General features: G+C 43.2%; 1 protein-coding gene across 1 annotated transcript in view; it reads left to right on the forward strand.

Annotated features, from left to right (window-relative positions):
• Nucleotides 1-22,584, forward strand: part of LOC133578189 (SH3 domain-binding protein 4-A-like) — a 48,162-nt gene that overhangs the window by 20,135 nt on the left and 5,443 nt on the right. Inside the window, exon 3 of the mRNA XM_061932399.1 lies at nt 3,354-5,656. Within this exon, the coding sequence (XP_061788383.1) occupies nt 3,354-5,656 (2,303 nt within the window). The remainder of the gene's footprint in view (nt 1-3,353; nt 5,657-22,584) is intronic.

The following is a 22,584-nucleotide window of genomic DNA, read 5'->3' on the forward strand; positions in this document are numbered from 1 at the left end:
CCTTTAAAACATTAGCTGTGGGCCGCAAATGGCCTCCGGGGCACACTTTTGACACCCCTGCTATAGATAATAAAAAATGTAATCTGATAAATCTATGGATAAAAAGCAGAGCCTGGCGACGCATGCGCGTTTATCATAACTCTCTCTCTCTCTCTGTCTCTGCCCCTCCCTCACCAATGCTGCTGGCGCACAATTTGTTTTGTTTTTAACCCCTTCTTAACCGTGTACGTACATTGAAAATACATGCAACCTTAACTCAAAATGCCGGACATTTGAGGCATTTAAGAAACTCCGCCCTGACAGCTCCGCAAAAGAGGACATGTCTGGTGAAAAGAGGACGTATGGTCAGTCTATCGTAGCCCGTTAGCTGCTAGCATGCCGTGTGTTGTGCCTCGGTGTGCATTGTTTACACAACGTACGTTACGCTACTTAATATGTCCGTGTGGAAACTCGTTCGGTACACCTCCGCACCGAACCGGAACCCCCGTACCGAAACGGTTCGATACAAATACACGTACCATTACATCCCTAATATATATATATATATATATTATTCTTATATTTATACAAAATACCTACAGAAGACAAACATATACACTTCCCTGTGGTTGATTTGCAGTCATGTCTACCTTCTTTAACCCCTGTTGCTGTCTTTCAGGCGTTTCTGCCTTCCTAAAATATTGCCCCAGGCTAATCAGGAAGAGTATTGTCCCGTCTCCTCCCAGATCTTTTAACGACACAGAATCAATAACCATTCTATATTTCAACATTTATACTTTTTGTTATCTTTGTTGACAGTCTGTCGCGATAGTAAAGAAATAGGTAACAAATTTGCAGCTTATATTGGTTGAGTTTTGTATGATGTTCAATTTCACTTCAATGCCACACTGCACATGGGGGATGTAATGAAGTCCCTAAAGTTAACCAAAAAGTGGGGTAACTGTAAGTGCCTGACTGTAGTTGTGTTAACTGTGTGAGCTCTCTTACTCAAAACATTGAGCACACAGTACAGCGTCAGCCTCACGCATACACACTGGTGTAGAGGAGTGGTCCACAACCACCCGTCCGGGGACCGCTACCGGTCCGTGACACGTTTGCTACCAGGCCGCACAGAAACATTAACTGATTTATAAACTACCGCATTTTTTTTTAATTACCTTCCGCCTGTGCCACTAAACACACCAATAAGCTTGTTAATAGATGTATATTACAACTATTTTGGGACAATGCACATTAATGGACATATAAAATGTTAATGTGCCAGATTGTAGCCAAAGGCTCATTTTTTTGCTGTTTTTATCTGCCACACGTAGAAAGCCGATCCGTGAAAATAATGCATACATTAAACCGGTCCCTGGTGGAAAAAAGGTTGGGGAACCCTGGTGTAGAGCACACAGGCAACTATGTACTTCTGCCCCGTATGCTGCAACTAGTTCTGGAATGAATTGATTGATTGATTGATTGAGACTTTTATTAGTAGATTGCACAGTACATTACATATTTCGTACAATTGACCACTAAATGTTAACACCTGAATACGTTTTTCAACTTGTTTAAGTCGGGGTCCACGTTAATCAATTCATGGAATCTCTTGTTAATGGCCCAGTTATCTGTTCACTACAGTGATGTTAAGTGAGCAATGTTAATGTTTATTTACATTTGTGAAAAATAAAACTAATCTATACCATTCTACACACAAAAATAAATATATCAAAAAAGGGTTGGCCAAAAATTCCTCAACCACTCTGCAGTACCTTTTGTAGGCCCCCTAAGGGTCACGGACGCTCGCCTGTTGAAGACCACTGTTTTAGTTAATCCCAACAGTGTTTGATGGGAATGATCCTCAATTTCCTTTACACCAAACATGATTTAAGGTCAACTGAAACAAAATTAGGATAATCAATACTAGAATCAAAATCGAAAAAAAAAAACTTTAACCAAGCTTTGTAGCCCAACCCATCATTGAATTAACGAATAAAGTGTTGTGTCTGAAGACTTTTGTCTGTTTAAAGGGGAACATTATCACAATTTCAGAATTGTTACAACCATTAAAAATCAGTTCCCAGTGGCTTATTATATTTTTCGAAGTTTTTTTCAAAATTTTACCCATCACGCAATATCCCTAAAAAAAGCTTCAAAGTGCCTGATTTTGACCACCCGTCCATTTGCCTGTGACGTCACATAGTGAAGCCAACACAAACAAACATGGCGGAAAGAACAGCAAGCTATAGCGACATTAGCTCGGATTCAGACTCGGATTTCAGCGGCTTAAGCAATTCAACAGATTACGAATGTATTGAAACGGATGGTTGTAGTGTGGAGGCAGGTAGCGAAAACGAAATTGAAGAAGAAACTGAAGCTATTGAGCCATATCGGTTTGAACCGTATGCAAGCGAAACCGACGAAAACGACACGACAGCCAGCGACACGGGAGAAAGCGAGGACGAATTCGACGATCGCCTTCTAACCAACGATTGGTATGTGTTTGTTTGGCATTAAAGGAAACTAACAACTATGAACTAGATTTACAGCATATGAAATACATTTGGCAACAACATGCACTTTGAGAGTGCAGACAGCCCAATTTTCATCAATTAATATATTCTGTAGACATACCCTCATGTCAGCAGGCCAGGGAAGCTAGGGTCGATATTCTTCTCTTGATCATCTTCGGGACGGTGTGAGCCAAGACATCCAGGGGGGTTTAGCTCGCTCGTCTGCGGGAACAAACTGCCGCCATTGCTTGCCGTGCTACCGAGGTCCTTTGTCCCTGAATTGCTCACACACTCCGGCAGATTCAATGGGGGTCTGGCGGCAGATTTCTTTGACTTTATCGTTGGAAATGCATCTGCTTTGAGTGTCGCAGGATATCCACACATTCTTGCCATCTCTGTCGTACCATAGCTTTCGTCGGTAAAGTGTGCGGAACAAACATCCAATTTCTTGCCACTTTCGCATCTTTGGGCCACTGGTGCAACTTGAATCCGTCCCTGTTCATGTTGTTACACCCTCCGACAACACACCGACGAGGCATGATGTCTCCAAGGTACGGAAAACAGTCGAAAAAACGGAAAATAACAGAGCTGATTTGACTCGGTGTTTGAGAAAATGGCGGATTGCTTCCCGATGCGACGTCACGTTGTGACGTCATCGCTCCGAGAGCGAATATTAGAAAGGCATTTAATTCGCCAAAATTCACCCATTTAGAGTTCGGAAATCGGTTAAAAAAATATATGGTCTTTTTTTCTGCAACATCAAGGTATATATTGACGCTTACATAGGTCTGGTGATAATGTTCCCCTTTAATGTATTTATCCTCTGTGACTGACCAATAAAACACTGTTTTCTTTCAGTGCCTTCTCCGAGTGCCTTAAGACTGGGCATGGCTTCCTCCTGTGAGGGCATACAAGAAGTAGTCGCCATCAAGGATTATTGCTCGAGCAGCTTTACCACGCTGACATTTTCCAAAGGTGATCACCTCTTTGTGCTGGACACTTCAGGTGGCGAGTGGTGGTATGCACACAATAACACGGAGATGGGATACATCCCTGCTGCCTATGTCCAACTGCTCAACTTCAGGAATTATTCGCTTAGCAACAGTGGAACGATTGACACACTTGGGGAGGAGGACAGTCTGAAGGAGTTTGAGGAGTTAGGAGAGTGGAAAGGGGGGTCTTTTAAACCCTCACTAGCTATCAACAATCGTCCCTTGTCTTGTAAACCTCTATTGTGTTCGTTGGATCAGAATTGCAAACAAGCAAATGTAACAAACTCATCTGATTCCATTATTTTTGACACACTTGCATGTCCAACAGGCTTCAACTTGGACACCAATAATATCAAGTTCAATGGTTGTCCCACCCAAGAGACTGTGCAACACCTCCACAGGGATGACGCCTTTTTTAGGAGTAAACGTTCTCAGAGTCTTTCCCAACTCACTGTTTTACAAGAGCAATCAAATCCAAATATGTCTGCTTGTTTCTTCATGGGCCTAAAAGCCCCTTCACCGGAGCAGTTTCAGAGCAGAGAGGACTTCAGAACGGCGTGGCTCAAACACCGAAAATTGACCAGGTCTTGCCATGACCTGGAATCCCTAGGTCAGAGTCCCGGGTGGGGTCAGACTCAGCCGATTGAGACAAGCATTGTGTGTAGCTTGGACAGCAGTGGAGGTGTAGTTCAGCTCCCAGACACCCATATCACCATGCACGTTCCAGAAGGTCATGTCAGCCAAGGCGACTATCAGCAGATTTCCATGAAAGCTTTATTGGATCCTCCTCGGGAGCTCAATAGTGACTGTCGCTCCACTGTCAGCCCAGTGGTGGAGATCAAACTCAGCAACATGAATACCAAGTCTTTTGTCACTTTGGAAATGAGCGTTTCAATGACACTAAAGACAGAGAGCAGCCCCTGTGAAGTGATGTGTGTTCGGAGTGACTGCAAAGACGGACCTTACACACCCATTACCGATTGTTACGTTTATAAGGACATGGTTCAAGTGCGTCTTGACTGTCATGAGCCGTGCATGTATGTGGCGGTTGTGGTTCAGTCCCTGTACATCAGTCACAACATAATCATGTGGGACCATGTGGAGAGGAAGGTAACACTTGCCGTTTATGGACCCAAGCATATTCATCCCTCCTTCAAGACAGTTGTGGCCATGTTTGGGCATGACTGTGCCCCCAAGACTTTACTGACGAGCGAGGTGTTTCCTCCAACTTGCTCCACCCCTCCAGTCACCCTCCAGTTATGGGGAAAGCATCAGTTTGTCCTGCGGTTCCCCCAGGACATACAAGTGGGGTTGTACCCTAATACATCCAACTATCAGGTGAAAGCGAATGAGGGTGGTGGGATAATCCAGGGATTTCATCTCAAACTGGGCAAGGTTAGCCGGCTAATCTATGCAATGTCATCGCACAATCCCAATAACATCTCAGACTTCACGCTCAGGGTCCAAATCAAGGACATGTTGGATTGTATTCTAACCCAGTTCTGTATCCAAACTCCGCAACCACCTCCAAAGTCTGAAGCCAGGATGACAGGAGAAAGGAGGTTCTTAAAAAAGAAAGAGATGGACAAGATCATCCTGTCACCACTGGCTGTCATCTCCAAATATCCCAAATTTCAGGATCGCTGTATTACCAGCATAAAATTTGGCAAGTTAATTAAAACGATAATTCGGCAGCACAAGAGCAACTACCTGCTGGAGTACAAGAAAGGTGACGTGATTGCGCTGCTCAGTGAGGAAAAAATTAAGCTAAGAGGGCAGCTGCGCACCAAAGAGTGGTACATCGGATACTATCAAGGCAAGATGGGGCTGGTCCACGCCAAGAACGTTTTAGTTCTAGGCAAGGTCAAACCCATTTATTGGTGTGGGCCAGACCTGACCACAATGACTCTGTTGGAGCAAATCCTTAAACCTTGCAAATTCCTTACGTATATCTACGCCACGGTGAGGACCGTTCTCATGGAGAACGTGGTGAATTGGAGGGCGTTCGCCGAGGCGCTCGGCTACGGGAACTTGCCGCTCAATTACTTCTGCCGGACTCAGCTGGACAATGAACCGGAGAAGGTGGCTTGTGTTCTGGAAAAACTCAAAGAAGAATGTACCAACATTGAGAACAAGGAGAGGAAGTCATTTCAAAGGGAGCTCATGATGGTAAGTACAGGTTTCATCATAAGAAAAACTAACAGGCCTCTTTAAGTTGTTTGTGGGATTATTTCAAATATCCAGGTCACATGATCTTCATATAATCTACAATTTATTAAACATTCAACAAGTACCTAAACACGTAGATTTCATTATGCTACAGCGTAGTAACTACATAGTTGGGTTGGCATCAGACATCAATGGTAACCAGGGCATTTCAGTTCTCCCATATCTGTCCAAAATTACCGTCCAGAAGAAATAGCTGCCACTATCTATCTAGGGTTGTCAACTCCCTGAACATTTCAAAAGGGACACCTTGTTAGCAGGGATAACCAACCCAATTGTCTTCATCCCAACCAGCGGGATGATTTTCAATCATATGAAAGCATTAGAAATAAATTGTTGTTGGGTTTTTTTTTAATGCAAAATAACACAATTTTTACCATTGGGTGTCACCACGGGAAGACAATCACACAGGTAAAAGCCAGTAAATTAGAATATTTTGAAAAACTTGATTTATTTCAGTAATTGCATTCAAAAGGTGTAACTTGTACATTATATTTATTCATTGCACACAGACTGATGCATTCAAATGTTTATTTCATTTAATTTTGATGATTTGAAGTGGCAACAAATGAAAATCCAAAATTCCGTGTGTCACAAAATTAGAATATTACTTAAGGCTAATACAAAAAAGGGATTTTTAGAAATGTAAATCTACCCGTGCCTGGTTTACGGACCATGGTATTTCTGTTCTAAATTGGCCCGCCAACTCCCCTGACCTTAGCCCCATAGAAAATCTGTGGGGTATTGTGAAAAGGAAGATGCAGAATGCCAGACCCAAAAACGCAGAAGAGTTGAAGGCCACTATCAGAGCAACCTGGGCTCTCATAACACCTGAGCAGTGCCAGAAACTCATCGACTCCATGCCACGCCGCATTAACGCAGTAATTGAGGCAAAAGGAGCTCCAACCAAGTATTGAGTATTGTACATGCTCATATTTTTCATTTTCATACTTTTCAGTTGGCCAACATTTCTAAAAATCCCTTTTTTGTATTAGCCTTAAGTAATATTCTAATTTTGTGACACACGGAATTTTGGATTTTCATTTGTTGCCACTTCAAATCATCAAAATTAAATGAAATAAACATTTGAATGCATCAGTCTGTGTGCAATGAATACATATAATGTACAAGTTACACCTTTTGAATGCAATTACTGAAATAAATCAAGTTTTTCAAAATATTCTAATTTACTGGCTTTTACCTGTATGTTTATTTAGCTTAATGTTTCAATTTGTAGACCCTTTCTGTTGCAACCTAGGCTAGGAATCGGGCATGCACCCTGCCAAAATTTTAATTTTTGCAATTTTATTTTCTTACTGGTGACAGAGCAGGAATGGGCTGGGAATATGTTTGCCATAACATATCATATCAAGTGTCCTGACATTTATTAATTTATTACGGGATGTGCATTTTTGTTTCTAAATGCAGAACAATTTCAACGGCTGGGAACCTTATAACAAGTTATAGCTCTTCAGCAGGGGCTGAGCATGTGACTTGCAATTTTATAAAAAGCACCAGGGGCAGTGTTTTTCTGAGTGAGAACCCTCACCTCTCGTTGACTAGTTATTTAGCTTCCTGTTAAATGATAGGAAACAATGGCACCCTACTGATGCGACATCTAGAGTATTGTTGGAGCTGAAACTAATCAATGTAGAACGTCCGTCACTTTTATTACACCTTTATTACACATTTTGTTGTAATAAAAAAATATACATCAATTGACATCAATTTGTTCCATTCTAACTTCCCCCAGAAGGTATATGTAATTGCCGGGGTTTGTTGTCCGTCAGTTACTTAGTTGGCTGGTTAGTAACATAACTGAATGAAACTTTCGGGAAATGGGATAAGGAAAAAGTGATTTGATTTTGGGGATAATCCCGATAATGTCTACTAGTGATGGGTCCGGCAACACCGATGCATCGGCGCATGCGTCGAGCTCATAGAGCAAAACCCTGCGTCGGTGCGCGTACCGCTTTTAGAAAGTCACGTGACCGATCATGAGCTGTTTTGGTAACGTGACCGATACGCGAACTGTGTCGCACTGACGCCTCCTCTGTGCCCTGTGAGCGTGTCTTTTCTACAGCCGGTGAAATAATAACTAAGAAGAGAAATCGTCTAAAATGTAATACGTCGGAAAAACTTTTTCTTTTTTTTTTTTTTTTAAATGTGTAAAAAATAAAATTAAAAAAATTCCCAGTCCACAATCATCCACAACACGTTCTCTTAGATTTCCATGTAATGATACATGTTCACATTATTTATTGACTGTATCTAAAAATGATAAAAATATATTTTTATTTAAATGAAGATATGAAATAATCCTAAATGAAATACAATGACTTGGTTTATATTATTGTATATACTAGGGCAGGGGTCACCAACGCGGTGCCCGCGGTCACCAGGTAGCCCGTAAGGACCAGATCAGTCGCCCGCTGTCCTGTTCTAAAAATAGCTCAAAGAGCAGCACTTACCAGTGAGCTGCCTCTATTTTTTAAATTTTATTTATTTACTAGCAAGCTGGTCTCGCTTTGCTCGACATTTTTAATTCTAAAAGAGACAAAACTCAAATAGAATTTGAAAATCCAAGAAAATATTTTAAAGACTTGGTCTTCACTTGGAATAAGTGGTAGAAAATGAATGGATGGATGGGTCTTCACTTGTTTAAATAAATTCATTTATTTATGACTTTGCTTCTTATTACTTTTAGAAATACAATTTTAGAGAAAAAATACAACCTTAAAAATGATTTTAGGATTTTGAAACAAATATACCTTTTTACCTTTTAAATTTCTTCCTCTTCTTTCCTGACAATTTAAATCAATGTTCAAGTAAATTTATTTATTTTTTATTGTAAAGAATAATACATATTTTAGCTTCTGTTTTTTCGACGAAGAATATTTGTGAAATATTTCTTCAAACTTGCTATGATTAAAATTCAAAAAAAATATTCTGGCAAATCTGGAAAATCTGTAGAATCAAATTTAAATCTTATTTCAAAGTATTTTGATTTTTTTTTTTAAATTTTGTTCTGGAAAATCTAGAAGAAATACTGATTTGTCTTTGTTAAATATTCTAACAAAGTGCAGATTGGATTTTAACCAATTTAAAACATGTCATCAAAATTCTAAAATTTATCTTAATCAGGAAAAATTACTAATGATGTTCCATAAATTATTTTTTAAATTTTTTCAAAAAGATTCAAATTAGCTAGTTTTTCTCTTCTTTTTGTCGGTTGTATTTTGAATTATAAAGAGTCGAAATTGAAGACAGAAATACCCATTTTTTTTATATATATACATTTATTTATTTAGCTATTTTTGTTTAAATCACACTTACGTGTAACTTACAAATGACAATATATTTATTTATTTAAGTGTGTATCAAACTGGTAGCCCTTCGCATTAATCAGTACCCAAGAAGTAGTTTTTGGTTTCAAAAAGGTTGGTGACCCCTGTACAAGAGCATAAAATCAGTGTCAGTTGAGTCGGTCCATAGGTTGCCTGTAGGGATTTTTAATGTCCAGCAGATGTCAGTATTTAGTGACACAGTATCGACACAGTATCAATACAGTTTTGCAATGTGTCAAAACGCTTCATGACGCCTCATCAACCCATCACTAATGTCTACTATGCTACCTTACCTTTAAGTTAAAAGGCTGAACTTATGTATGTGTTTGCTAGCGGCTTCAGCCCGCCTCCACCAAGCGCAGGGACATAGAGAGCGAATGACTGGCAAGAAGGTTTTTTTTATTCCGCAAAGAATCTGTCTCTTGCAGCCTGTTTGGAAGCAACAGACGAGCAAAACCAACATGTGGCCAATTAACCTATCCTTAAATTATAGTAAATGCCTTCGCCAGCGGGTTATATATTCTCTGGGGTTTGTTTGTCCGTTCTTTTAGCGCCATAACTCATTTTAATTACAGCAAGGTGGTCTTGCCGCTGGGCCTTAGGCCTGTCGCACCTCCACCGGTGCCTGTGGTGTCCTCTTCCCTGAGGCAGGCCTAAACCTGACCGCATACCAGAAAAGTTTTTGTTGCAGGATCTTTAGCTGTGGACCACCTCTCATTGATGTTTCGCCCCTTAGCCCAGAACATCTCCTGGTGGCGGGGCAGTGAACAGGGACGTCTCCCTGACACCCCTTGCAGCAAACCTACTTGGATGTTGCTCCCCAAGCCTTGTCGCGTCGTTTCAGCCAGAGCCAGTGGCTAGCTTTCTCTGCTACTTCTGAAAGCTCCTTGGTGGACGTTAGAGATGCGCGGATAGGCAATTATTTCATCCGCAACCGCATCACAAAAGTCGTCAACCATCCGCATCCACCCGAATTTAACATTTAATCAACACCGCACCCGCCCGTTGTTATATATCTAATATAGACGATGCAAGGCATTAGTGAGGTTATAAAGCTTTTGCCTGTTAAAGAAAGGAGACTGATGCAGAGACATTCAATGCGTGCCACGCTGTCACGGCCCAGACGCACACCAGTGCTCAATCATCTGGGAGCCGCGCTGAGCGCACCTCCAAGCGCGTGGAGGTGCGATGTCCCTCGCACCAGCGGCGGCTCCACCCGGGCTCGCGCCCGAGGCTTCAGCGCGCACCGCGCCGGCCATCCTACTCGTCGCGGCCTAGCCCTCGCGGCTCTCGCTGCCGGCGACGGCCGGGTATGGGCCCGACGCTCCAGCGCCATCCATTTTCAGGGCTAGTTGATTCGGCAGGTGGGTTGTTACACACTCCTTCGCGGGTTCCGACTTCCATGGCCACCGTCCTGCTGTCTATATCAACCAACACCTTTTCTGGGGTCTAATGAGCGTCGGCATCGGGCGCCTTAACCCGCCGTTCGGTTCATCCCGCAGCGCCAGTTCTGCTCATCACTCTCTGCTCACACTCGGCTCACCAGGGTGAGCCCCACCCCTTTCGTGAGCGCACTGCGCGCGGAGTGACCCCTGTTACGGGCCCCCGGCAACGGGGGTGGCGGGCAGGTAAGCTGCGCGGGCGGAGCGCGTGGAGTGACCCCTGTTACGAGCCCCCGGCCACGGGGGTGGCGGGCAGGTAAGCTGCTTACCTGCTGCGCGTGACGCCGGCCGCGGCGAAGGCGGACAAGGCGGGGTGTCGTGCGGTGGGCGCGGTGGTGACCCTGGACGAGTGTCGGGCCCTTCTCGCGGATCACCTCAGCTACGGCTCCCGGTGGGGCCCTCTCGGGGGAAGGGGCCTCGGTCCCGGACCCCGGCGAGGCGTCCCTTCTCTGCTCTGTAAAAGTGTCCATCTCTTTTTTTTTTCTTCTTCTGTTGTGGCATATGCTGCAGGTGCCTGCTCGTTTTTCGTATGTGGGTAACAACATTTAACTATGTATATATATTTCCGAATTGGTTTAACTGCCACCCGCCTGAATCTATTTAAAATCTAATTTTTTTTAATTTCAACCGCCCGACCCGACCCGCGGATAAAATCTAAAAATTTTTTATTTCAACCACCCATCCATCCATCCATCCATCTTCTTCCGCTTATCCGAGGTCGGGTCGCGGGGGCAGCAGCCTAAGCAGGGAAGCCCAGACTTCCCTCTCCCCAGCCACTTCATCCAGCTCCTCCCGGGGGACCCTGAGGCGTTCCCAGGCCAGCCGGGAGACATAGTCTTCCCAACGTGTCCTGGGTCTTCCCCGCGGCCTCCTACCGGTCGGACGTGCCCTAAACACCTCCCTAGGGAGGCGTTCGGGTGGCATCCTGACCAGATGCCCGAACCACCTCATCTGGCAACCACCCGATCCGCGGATAATCCGCGGACTCCGCGGTTGTGTCCGAAAACCGCGCATCTCTAGTGGACGTGCTCAGGGTGGCTCCACGTAGTCCCAGGTCCTTGAGCAGGCGTGGTGTTGATCTGCCCACAAAGCCTCTGGCTCCCACCTCCACCGGGTACAGCCTCACACTCCATCCACTTTCTCTGCACTCCGCGACCAGGTCTGCATACGTCACCTTCTTTCTCTCGTAGGCAGCTTCCAGTCCCTCCTCCCATAGCACTGTCAGCTCAATCAGTACTACTGACTTCACAGCTGCAGACCACAGCACCACATCTGGTCTTAGGGTGGTGCTGCATATCTCAAATAGTTATTGGTGGATTTTGATTTAACTTTCAGGAACTGTCATCTATGGGATAGGGTAGGATAAGAAAATGATACAATTTAGCGGGTGATCCCTATTCACTGTCTGGATTCAGGATCTTTTTTAAGGGTTTAAGGCCGGGCGGAGGTCTGCACTGTTTAAGGTCATTTCTAGTTTATATTTTTATTTAGCAGATTTTGAAAGTGGTGCTTTCTTTGGAGGGAACAAGAGGAAAGGCTTTGTACCAGAAATAAACAGCCGATCAATCATAGCTCTGCAATCTGCTTTGCTGTTGCTGTTAACATGAGGTTAGATGTTGGCATGGAGTTTTCTTGTTTGTATTAAACCAGCGCTTCTCAAATATTTCCCCCCACTCTCCATTTTGACTATATATATAGTGTAATTTGTCTATAAAATTGTTACAACTATACCTCTGCATTACATTGTAAGCTTATTAACATTAAAGGAAACAACACACCGGTCTTTCCTTGTCTCCCACCGTGATTACAGTGAAGCCAAGTGCAACATACGCTTACCGTATTTTCCGCACCATAAGCCGCCCCGTGTTATAAGCCGCGCCTTCAATGAACGGCATATTTCAAAACTTTGTCCACCTATAAGCCGCCCCGTGTTATAAGCCGCATCTAACTGCGCTACAGGGAATGTCAAAAAAACAGTCAGATAGGTCAGTTAAACTTTAATAATATATTAAAAACCAGCGTTCTAACAACTCTGTTCACTCCCAAAATGTACGGTAATGTGCAAATGTGCAATCACAAACATAGTAAAATTCAAAATAGTGCAGAGCAATAGCAATAACTTAATGTTGCTCGAACGTTAATGTCACAACACACAAAATAAACATAATACTCACTTTCTGAAGTTATTCTTCATTCATAAATCCCTCGAATTCTTCTCCTACGGTGTCCGAATTAAAAAGTTGGGCGAATACGGGATCCAAAATGGCCGGCTCCGTCTCGTCGAAGTCATCAGAGTCAGTGTCGCTGTTGTTTTTCCAGCAGTTCCGTGAATCCTGCCTTCCGGAAAGCTCGGACCACAGTTGAGACCGAAATATCCGCCCAGGCATTTACGATCCACTGGCAGATGTTGGCGTATGTCGTCCGGCGCTGTCTCCCTGTCTTAGTGAATGTGTGTTCGCCTTCGGTCATCCATTGTTCCCACGCCGTTCGCAGTCATGCTTTAAATACCTTGTTGACACCAATATCGAGCGGTTGGAGTTCTTTCGTTAATCCACCCGGAATGACGGCGAGTGTTGTATTTATGTGCTTCACTTGTTTTTTGACACCATCTGTGATGTGGGCGCGCATGGAGTCGTATATCAACATGGACGGAGCTGCGTGAAAAAAGCCACCCGGCCTCTTCGCGTAAACTTCCCTTAACCACTCGCTCATCTTTTCTTCATCCATCCATCCCTTCGAGTTAGCTTTTATGATGACGCCGGCTGGAAAGTTCTCTTTTGGCAAGGTCTTCCTTTTGAATATCACCATGGGTGGAAGTTTCTGGCCATTAGCATGGCAAGCTAGAACCACAGTGTGTCGCTTAGTAGGAGCCATTTTGTGGTCTTTACAGATGTAAACACACAAAGGAAATGAAACGTAATACCCGCGCGCTTCTTCTTCTATGGGGGCGGGTGCTTACCTTGGCGGTTGCTTACCGTAGAAGAAGAAGCACTTCCTCTTCTACGGGGAAAAAAGATGGCGGCTGTTTACCGTAGTTGCGAGACCTAAACTTTATGAAAATGAATCTTAATATTAATCCATATATAAAGCGCACCGGGTTATAAGCCGCACTGTCAGCTTTTGAGTAAATTTGTGGTTTTTAGGTGCGGCTAATAGTGCGGAAAATACGGTAATCATATTCTGGTACGGCAAAAAAAAAAACATGTTCCCTGATGCCCCTGGCATCGCATCGCGCCCCCCTCCAGGGAGGCCCGCCCCACTTTTTGAGAAGGGCTGTATTAAATCAAACTTTATTCACAAGCATTGATCATTTGGATGTTATGGCTGAGGCAGCACATTTCCTCAGATCAACCGTAATTTAAACCCTATGACTCTCAATGCGTCTCTAAAGCACTCTGAAACGGGTGTTTCCCAGGCAACGTATGTGACTTTCAGAGCCAATAACAGACAGCCTGTCCTACCCAATTGTTGATCTACTGAAAGCTTTTACAGTGTCAGAACAAAATATGTGGCTAATAAACAAGACTTTCATTCTTTCTCTTGCTAATGTGGCTCAAGAGAGAAAAAACAGCCGGATTATAATTCCACAATTTTCTAGAAGCTTTGGGCTGCTACCAGGTTGCAATGTGGGAACGTTGAAACCTGGGAAATGATAATTGACACCAAATGCAGACGAAAAGTGTGGAGACTCCCCCATTTGAGTATGTCATGGTCAGCTTCATTATTCCATTGAAGGGGAACTGCACTTTCTTGGAATATTGCCTATCATGCACAATCCCTGTATAAGACAATAATTGTAATGCATTCTAACTCGTAAATAAACACTTACAAAAGTCCGCTAACAATAGAGGTAATGGCATTCATGACGTCATTGCGTCTTTTGCACCCATAAAGCCCTTTAAAAAAGCATCCAAAAACCACCAACAGTACTCCATTTCCATCTCGTGACCTGAATATTAACTAAATATTAGCAATATTGTTATTATAAGGCTAAGGTTAAGGGACTACTTTTAGCAGCGCTTTAATCACTGATAGCTAACTAGCTTAATGTTGCTATATTTACATATGGAGCCGGTGAGCTGCTGCTTCGCCTCTGAGTTGGTGAAAGTCAATCCCAGACTATAAATCATGTATCTCAACTGAATAGGGGAAGGTTGTGGCCATAAACCAAGAAGTTGGCAAGAAAGACACTTAAAGACATTGGTTTATTTATATTATTTGTTTTACTTACGTGAGGAATATGATGAATTCTTCATCTAAACATCTTCATCTCCACTTCTCTCTGAGCTGCCACCTTATCGTGGTAGAGGAGTTTGCGTGTCCCAATAATCCTAGGAGCTATGTTGTCCGGGGGATTTTATGCCCCCTGGTAAGGTCTCCCAAGACAAACAGGTCCTAGGTGAGGGACCAGACAAAAAGCAGCTCGAAGATCTCTATGGAAAGTCAGATTAAAAGACACAGATTTCCCTTGCCCGGACGCGGGTCACCGGGGCCCCCCTCTGGAGATAGGCCCAGAGGTGGGGCTCAACGGCGTACGCCTGATGGCCTGTCCTGTCTCCATGGGGTCCGGCCGGCACCGCCCGAGGAGGCAATGGGCTCACCACTCATAGAAGGGGGCATATAGGTCGGGTGCAGTGTGAGCTGGACGGTAGCCGAAGGCAGGGCACTTGGCGGTCGGTTCCTCGGCTACATAAACTAGCTCTTGGGACGTGGAACGTCACCTCGCTGGGTGGGAGGGGCCTTAGCTGGTGCGCGAGGTGGAGAAGTCCCGGCTAGATATAGTCGGGCTCACTTTGACGCACAGCAAAGGCTCTGGAACCAGTTCTCTCGAGAGGGGCTGGACTCTCTTCCACTCTGGCGTTGCACGCAGTGAGAGGGGATGGGGTGGGGTGGAAATGTTTGTTGCCTGCACGTTCGGGTGGGGAGGGCGGGTCCTGACTGTTGTTTGTGCCTACGCACCAAACAGCAGCTCAGAGTACCCACCCTTTTTGGATTCTCTAGAGGGAGTACTGGAGAGTGCTCCCTCAGGTGATTCCCTTGTTCTGCTGGGTGTCTCAACACTCATATTGACAATGACAGTGAAACCTGGAAAGGCTTGATTGGGAAGAACGGCCGCCCGGATCTGAACCTGAGTGGTGTTTTGTTATTGGACTTTTGTGCTCGTCACAGATTGTCAATAACAAATACCATGTTCAAACATAAGGGTGTCCATATGTGCACATGGCACCAGGACACCCTACGTCGCAGTTCTATGATCGACTTTGTAGTTGTGTCATCAGATTTGCGGTCACCTGGTGGTGAGTTGACTCCAATGATAGGTGAGGATGCTGGACAGACCTGGCAGGCCCAAACTCATTGTGAGGGTCTGCTGGAAACGTCTAGCAGAGTCTTCTGTCAGAGAGCGTTTCAATTCCCACCTCTGGAAGAACTTTGAACATGTCACGAGGGAGGCGCTGGATATTGAGTTCGAGTGGACCATGTTCCGTACCTCTATTGTCAAGGCGGCCAATCGGAGCTGTGGCCGCAAGGTGGTTGGTGCCTGTCGTGGCGGTAATCCTAAAACCTGCTGGTGGACACCAGCGGTCAGGGATGCCGTCAAGCTGAAGAAAGAGTCTTATCGGGTCCTTTTGGCTCATGGGACTCCGGAGGCACTGGACAGGTACCGACAGGCCAAGCGGTGTGCAGCTTCGGGAGTTGCGGAGGCAAAACCTTGGACATGGGAGGAGTTCGGGGAAGCCATGGAAAACGACTTCTGGACAGCTTCAAAGCGATTCTGGACCACCATCCGCCGCCTCAAGAGGGCGGAGCAATGCACTGTCAACACCGTGTACGGTGAGGATGGTGTGCTGCTGACCTCGACTCCATATGTTGTGGATCGGTGGAGGGAATACTTCGAAGACCTCCTAAATCCCACCTACACATCTTCCTATGAGGAAGCAGTGCCTGGGGAATCTGTGGTGGGCTTTCTTATTTCTGGGGCTGAGGTTGCTGAGGTAGTTTAAAAGCTCCTCAATGGCAAGGCCCCTGGGGTGCATGAGATCCGGCCAGAGTTCCTTAAGGGGGAAGACGAGGAAGACCCAGGACGCGTTGGGAAGACTATGTCTCCCTGCTGTCCTGGGTACGCCTCGGGATCCCCCGGGAGGAGCTGGACAAAGTGGCTGGGAAGCGGGAAGTCTGGACTTCTCTGCTTAGGCTGCTGCCCCCGCGACCCGAGCTCGGATAAACGGAAGAAAATGGATGGATGGATCTTCATCTAAACGGGAAGATATAAACATCCCATCAGTTGGCATACCAGTAAGAACAGACATTGTACAGTAAGTGATTGTTGTATTATGTCCGTAGATTGTATATCTTGTTTAGCACTTATCAATACTGCGGCATGATGCTTAGTGTTTCAAGTGTTTATCACTCAGCTTATAACACTTGTAGCTCATCCTCTGTATATTCAGGCTCAAAAGTATAAGGTTCTAGAGATCATCATATGTCTCAAAGTAGTTGTTGTTGGCTGTCATGGAGTCTGCCTGATTAGTAGTAGTTGTTGTTGAAGGGAAAAGCGAAAGTTGTGATGCATCTGTGAAATTAATACGCTTAAAATGAGCAAAATATATAAATATTACATGCTGTTATGAATGTGCCTGTTACTAAATTACATATATACTTACAGCATATATATAAAATGTTGATGGAGGTTTTTTTAGAGCGCTTTATAGGCGGAATATAGCAAATCCCATCCATTGTTAGCCGACTTTTGCTAGAGTATATAAACAAGTTAGAATGGATTAAAAAAAGAAAAACAGATACATAGATATTGTGATTGATCGACAAAATTCCCAAAATAAAGTGCAGTTCCTCTTCAAGTGAAACAATGTCTACGTTTACCATCTGACACACGCATTTAACTTCATCCTTTTTCACCACTCACTAAGTCACATGAAGATACAAAACTAACAGCGGTGTCTCAAGTTGGTTTCTTATAACAGGTGTTCCCAGGTGAAATGTGATCTGAAGGGCTGGGGGTGGGGGGGCATCTAACACCGCTGCAGCAGATCTCTCCAAGCCTTGGATTGGGTTACAACACATGAGTGTGTTTTGAATTATAGAAAGGTGCATTGAAACACTTCAAAACATATTTATTATGTTTAAAAATATTTAATATGTTTAGTAACATACAAAAATTTGATGAGTTTTCGAATTGTCCTCATTTCATTTTTATTTTTTATTTTTTTTATTTTTTTTGTCCTGTCCAACTTCTCAGGCAAATCATATAGTTGATGTAGATGCCCATGTCGGCTGTTCAGATTTACTTTACAAAAGAGAAGTGTAGGATACTTCTCTTGTTGCCTTATTTGTATTTGACTTTATTAAATGTATTTATATTATCATTTAGTGCAGCCGGGCCGGAGCAGGAGGGGATAGAAAGAGAGAAAAAAAAGAAGACAGAGGGGGAAATTGTGGGGGCAAGAGGGGGATTAGACAGAGAGACAAAAACAACAACAGCAAACAACAACAACAACAACAATAGAGCAACATCAGCAAATACGACATGTACAAATATGATGGTAAAAGTAATAGCAAATAAGCAGTTAGCGAAAAATAAAAAATAATACAGAAATGACAATGAGCATTATTACACTACAAATGGATCAATACAAATACCAATAGAAATAGCGCTATTGATAATGAACAATACCAATAATTTACCTTTATTATCAACAATACAGTTGTTTAAATGCAACAATACATATACGTGATGATAACTTGAGATACGAAAGAATGCAGAAAAATGAAGGGGGAGAAAGAGAAGCAACCTACATTAACCTTGTAGATTGTTATAGTAACAATTCAAGTGGGATGCACACTCTAAAGGGAAACTGCACTTTTTGAAATGTTATCGTTCACAATCCTTATGAGAGACAACATAAGGATTGTACAATTAGTACAATTTAGCATTCTAAATTGTACTAATTGGCTCGTTCTAAATGGCTAGCAATGCCTTCTGCCTCTAAATGACTCTAAAATGCATTCAAAAACCGGCAACAATACTTAATTTATGTCCCGAAACCTGTATAATAGGAGAGAAATAGGAGTAAACTGAAAAACTAAATCCTCAATCCATACATCCATTTTCCACCGCTTGTCTCGCTCGATGTCGCAGGGTTGGAGGGGGGGCTATCCAGCTGCACTCGGGCAAAAGGCATCATACACCCTGGACAAGTTGCCACCTTATAAACCAGGCGTGGGCAATTATTTTGCCTCGGGGGGGCCAAATTTAGAGAAATAAATGTGTCTGCGGGCCGGTATATCTATTTTTAGGAACACTTATACAAAACCTCACAATAATGTCTGAGTGACAGCTAAAACAATTATGACAGACCACCTTAAAAAATGGAATGGAATTAAAAAAATGTTCTACTAAATGAGACACCCAGAATGTTCATGAAAATAAAGAATGTGGGATTTACAATATTAACTAGGAAAGATAAAACACGGAATATTGACAACATGAACGTCACACCCCCTCTCCATTGACATTTTTTCCAATAAGCGAAACACAACAAAAATGCAACTGTCAGGTTCAAACACTGATGACATCTATTAAACAAGACAAGAAGCAAAGAATTAAACAGAGACACAATTCAATGATTTTTCTGACAGCAACAAACAGCGAAGTATGAACGCGAAGAGTAAACACTGTGGAAAACGCTCCCCACCCACACTGCTGGGTGCCTCGTCTAAGCTGCTGTGACGTATATTACCATAGTAACTACTTAGATGACCATCGTAACTAATTAGATTGCCATAGTAACTAATTAGATTACCACAGTAGCTAATTAGATGACCATAGTAACTAGTATATCATGCAAAAGCGCAGATTCCAACCATTGAAGTACTTTGTATAGTTCAAGACTTACGGTCATTAAAAAACATCACTGCACATCATAATGGCAGCTATACTTTCCATCTTAAAGATCTGAAAAAATTATTTGGGAATGTCCGGCGGGCCGGATTGAAAAGCTAAACGGGCCGCATGCGTGCGACCCCCAGGCCTTAATTTGCCCAGGTCTGTTATAAACCATCACTCAGAAAAGATAATTGAAGCCATCGAAGCGTAACATCAATTTGTGCGGTAAACCAAAACTTAAATTGTTCGTTAACTTTATTGAAAAGACAAAGTGAACATTATTGTTTTGCACTGGGTGTTTACAAAGACACACAACTGTACGTTTTTTGTAATATTTGCTTGCGATCTCTGAATCCGGGAACATATCCTTCACGGATTTGTTGAAAACATCCGCAAATGAGAACGGGATGTTGCTTGCAAGGTGGCCCATAATACTGCGTTGCCGCCGCCTTGTGCTTCTCTGACCGTTCATGAGTGACTATATCCATCCGGCCACCGTGTTATGGTTATAGATAAACCTATGGATAACGGAGACATATATAATAGTCTCCTTTTCAGGTGAGAGGACGCTAAAGGCAGTGCCTTTAAGGCACGTCCCCAATATTGTTTGTCCGGCTGGAAATTTTGGACATTACTACTTGCCGTAGTTTTGAAGCAATGCATGATGGGAATCCGGATGTTGTGTGTCAGTGTATTAACGTGCCGGCTGGAAGAAACACACGCTGAGAAATAGCTCTGTGCCTGCCTACTTTATGGCATACTTGCCAACCTTGAGACCTCCGATTTCGGGAGGTGGGGGGGTGGAGGGTGGGGGGCGTGGTCAGGGGTGGGTTGGGGCGTGGTTGGGGGCGTGGTTAAGAGTATATTGACAGCTAGAATTCACCAAGTCAAGTATTTCATACATATATATATATATATATATATATATAATCTACATCCTGAAAATATGCAAACAAAACTGTGTTTGGATAATTGATACTTCAAACTTCCATAAATAAATCTTAAGGAATATAACATAACTTGGCTTCTGAGAGCTTCAAAATGTAATGAATAAAATGCTAAAGTTGTTGATAAACAAGCAATTATTTTAATAATTAAATATGGTCATTTTAAATGAATTATTATGATCATTTAAAATTAATTATTTCAAATATGTTTATTTTAATTCTACGGCTGGATGTAATAAGGAGTCAGAAAAAATACCAAAAAAAATACAATTCATTTTGATGTTTTTAGCAAAATATAATAAAAATGTATTTAGTTTTTTTTTTAAATTAATAAATATATTTATTTTTAGGTAAGATAAACATAATAATACAATTTGTCTCTAGTCTGGATGATTTAGTTCTTGTCACCCTGTTGTCCTCCCGTCCTGGAAAAAAAGGCTGTCCTCACTCAGGTCCGCATGGAGCTGGAGGGAGCGTGGCCTCCAGCTCCGGCTGAAAATCGGGAGATTTTTGGGAGAATATTTGTCCCGGGAGGTTTTCGGGAGAGGCGCTGAATTTCGGGAGTCTCCCGGAAAATTCGGGAGGGTTGGCAAGGATGCTTTATGGGTTATAGATAAACCTCTGGATAACGGAGACATATATAATAGTCTCCTTTTAAGGCACGCCCCCAATATAGTTGTCCGGCTGGAAATCGGGAGACATTCGGGAGAGTGGTTGTCCCGGTAGATTTTCAGGAGAGGCACTGAAATTCAGGAGTCTCCCGGAAAATTCGGGCAAAGTGTGTGACAAAGTGTGTCCCTTTTCAGCGCAATATTAATGGAACACATACTTTTGTATCTAAATACAGGGCAAGCTGCTGGCATCCTGGTAGTGGAATTGGTTATGTACCTGGTAACTTACCTTAAAAAGCAATATTTGTATAGAAGTCAGTGTGCATGTACACATGGCTTACAGCTGGTTAGAGCTTATTTACCCACAATCTACAGGGGTCTGCGCTTCTAAAAGGTGATTTCCAGTGAGAGGACGATGCTGCAGTGGTGGTGTTGACACCTTCACAGACACAGCTGACAGTGTCCTTGCGCAACATGACCACCTTTGATCTCCATCTGGTATTGTGTGGATGACGCATGAAATATGCACAGAATCTTTACTCTTATTGGTGCAGGTTCAGCCTCTTTTGAACTATCTTTTGAAACTGCTTGCTGTATCTCATGTCACATCTACTACTTCAATGACAGTTCTGCTCCTTCTAACGTAAGGCCAGTCTTTTCATGACACAGCCTGGTGCCTCGTGTGTCTTTGTCAGTCTATATTTAGACCAAAGCCCGCATACAACCTGAATCAGCAGATAAGGACGGCAAGTTAGAAGGCTGTCGCTCTACTTAAGCAAAGGGTGGAGGCAGAGCGTGGGCGGTGCATTGGTGTCGTCTTCAGCATGAGTAAGACAGGGCAGCAATGAGTGTTTGGTAGGGGTGTAACGGTACGTGTATTTGTATTGAACCGTTTCGGTACAGAGGTTCCTGTTCGGTTCGGAGGTGTACCGAACGAGTTTCCACACGGACATATTAAGTAGCGTAACGCACGTTGTGTAAACAATGCACACCGAGGCACAACACACGGCATGCTAGCAGCTAACGGGCTACGAAAGACTGACCATACGTCCCCTTTTCACCGGACATGTCCTCTTTTGTGGAGCTGGCAGGGCGGTAGTGATGGGTTGATGAGGCGTCATGAAGCGTTTCCACACATTGCAAAACTGTATTGATACTGTGTCGATACTGTGTCACTTAATACTGACATCTGCTGGACATTAAAAATCCCTACAGGCAACCTATGGACCGACTCAACTGACACTGATTTCATGCTCTAGTACAGGGATCACCAACCTTTTTGAAACCAAAAACTACTTCTTGGGTACTGATTAATGCGAAGGGCTACCAGTTTGATACACACTTAAATAAATATATTGTCATTTGTAAGTTACACGTAAGTGTGATTTAAACAAGAATAGCTAAATAAATGTATATATATTTAAAAAATGGGTATTTCTGTCTGTCATTCCGTCGTACATTTTTTTTCCCCTTTTACGGAAGTCTTTTTGTAGAGAATAAATTATAAAAAAAACACTTAATTGAACGGTTTAAAAGAGGAGAAAACACGAAAAAAAATATAAAAAATTTTTGAAACATAGTTTATCTTCAATTTCGACTCTTTAAAATTCAAAATTCAACCG

The sequence above is a fragment of the Nerophis lumbriciformis genome, linkage group LG38 (assembly GCF_033978685.3).
Source record: "Nerophis lumbriciformis linkage group LG38, RoL_Nlum_v2.1, whole genome shotgun sequence".
NCBI lineage: Eukaryota > Metazoa > Chordata > Actinopteri > Syngnathiformes > Syngnathidae > Nerophis > Nerophis lumbriciformis.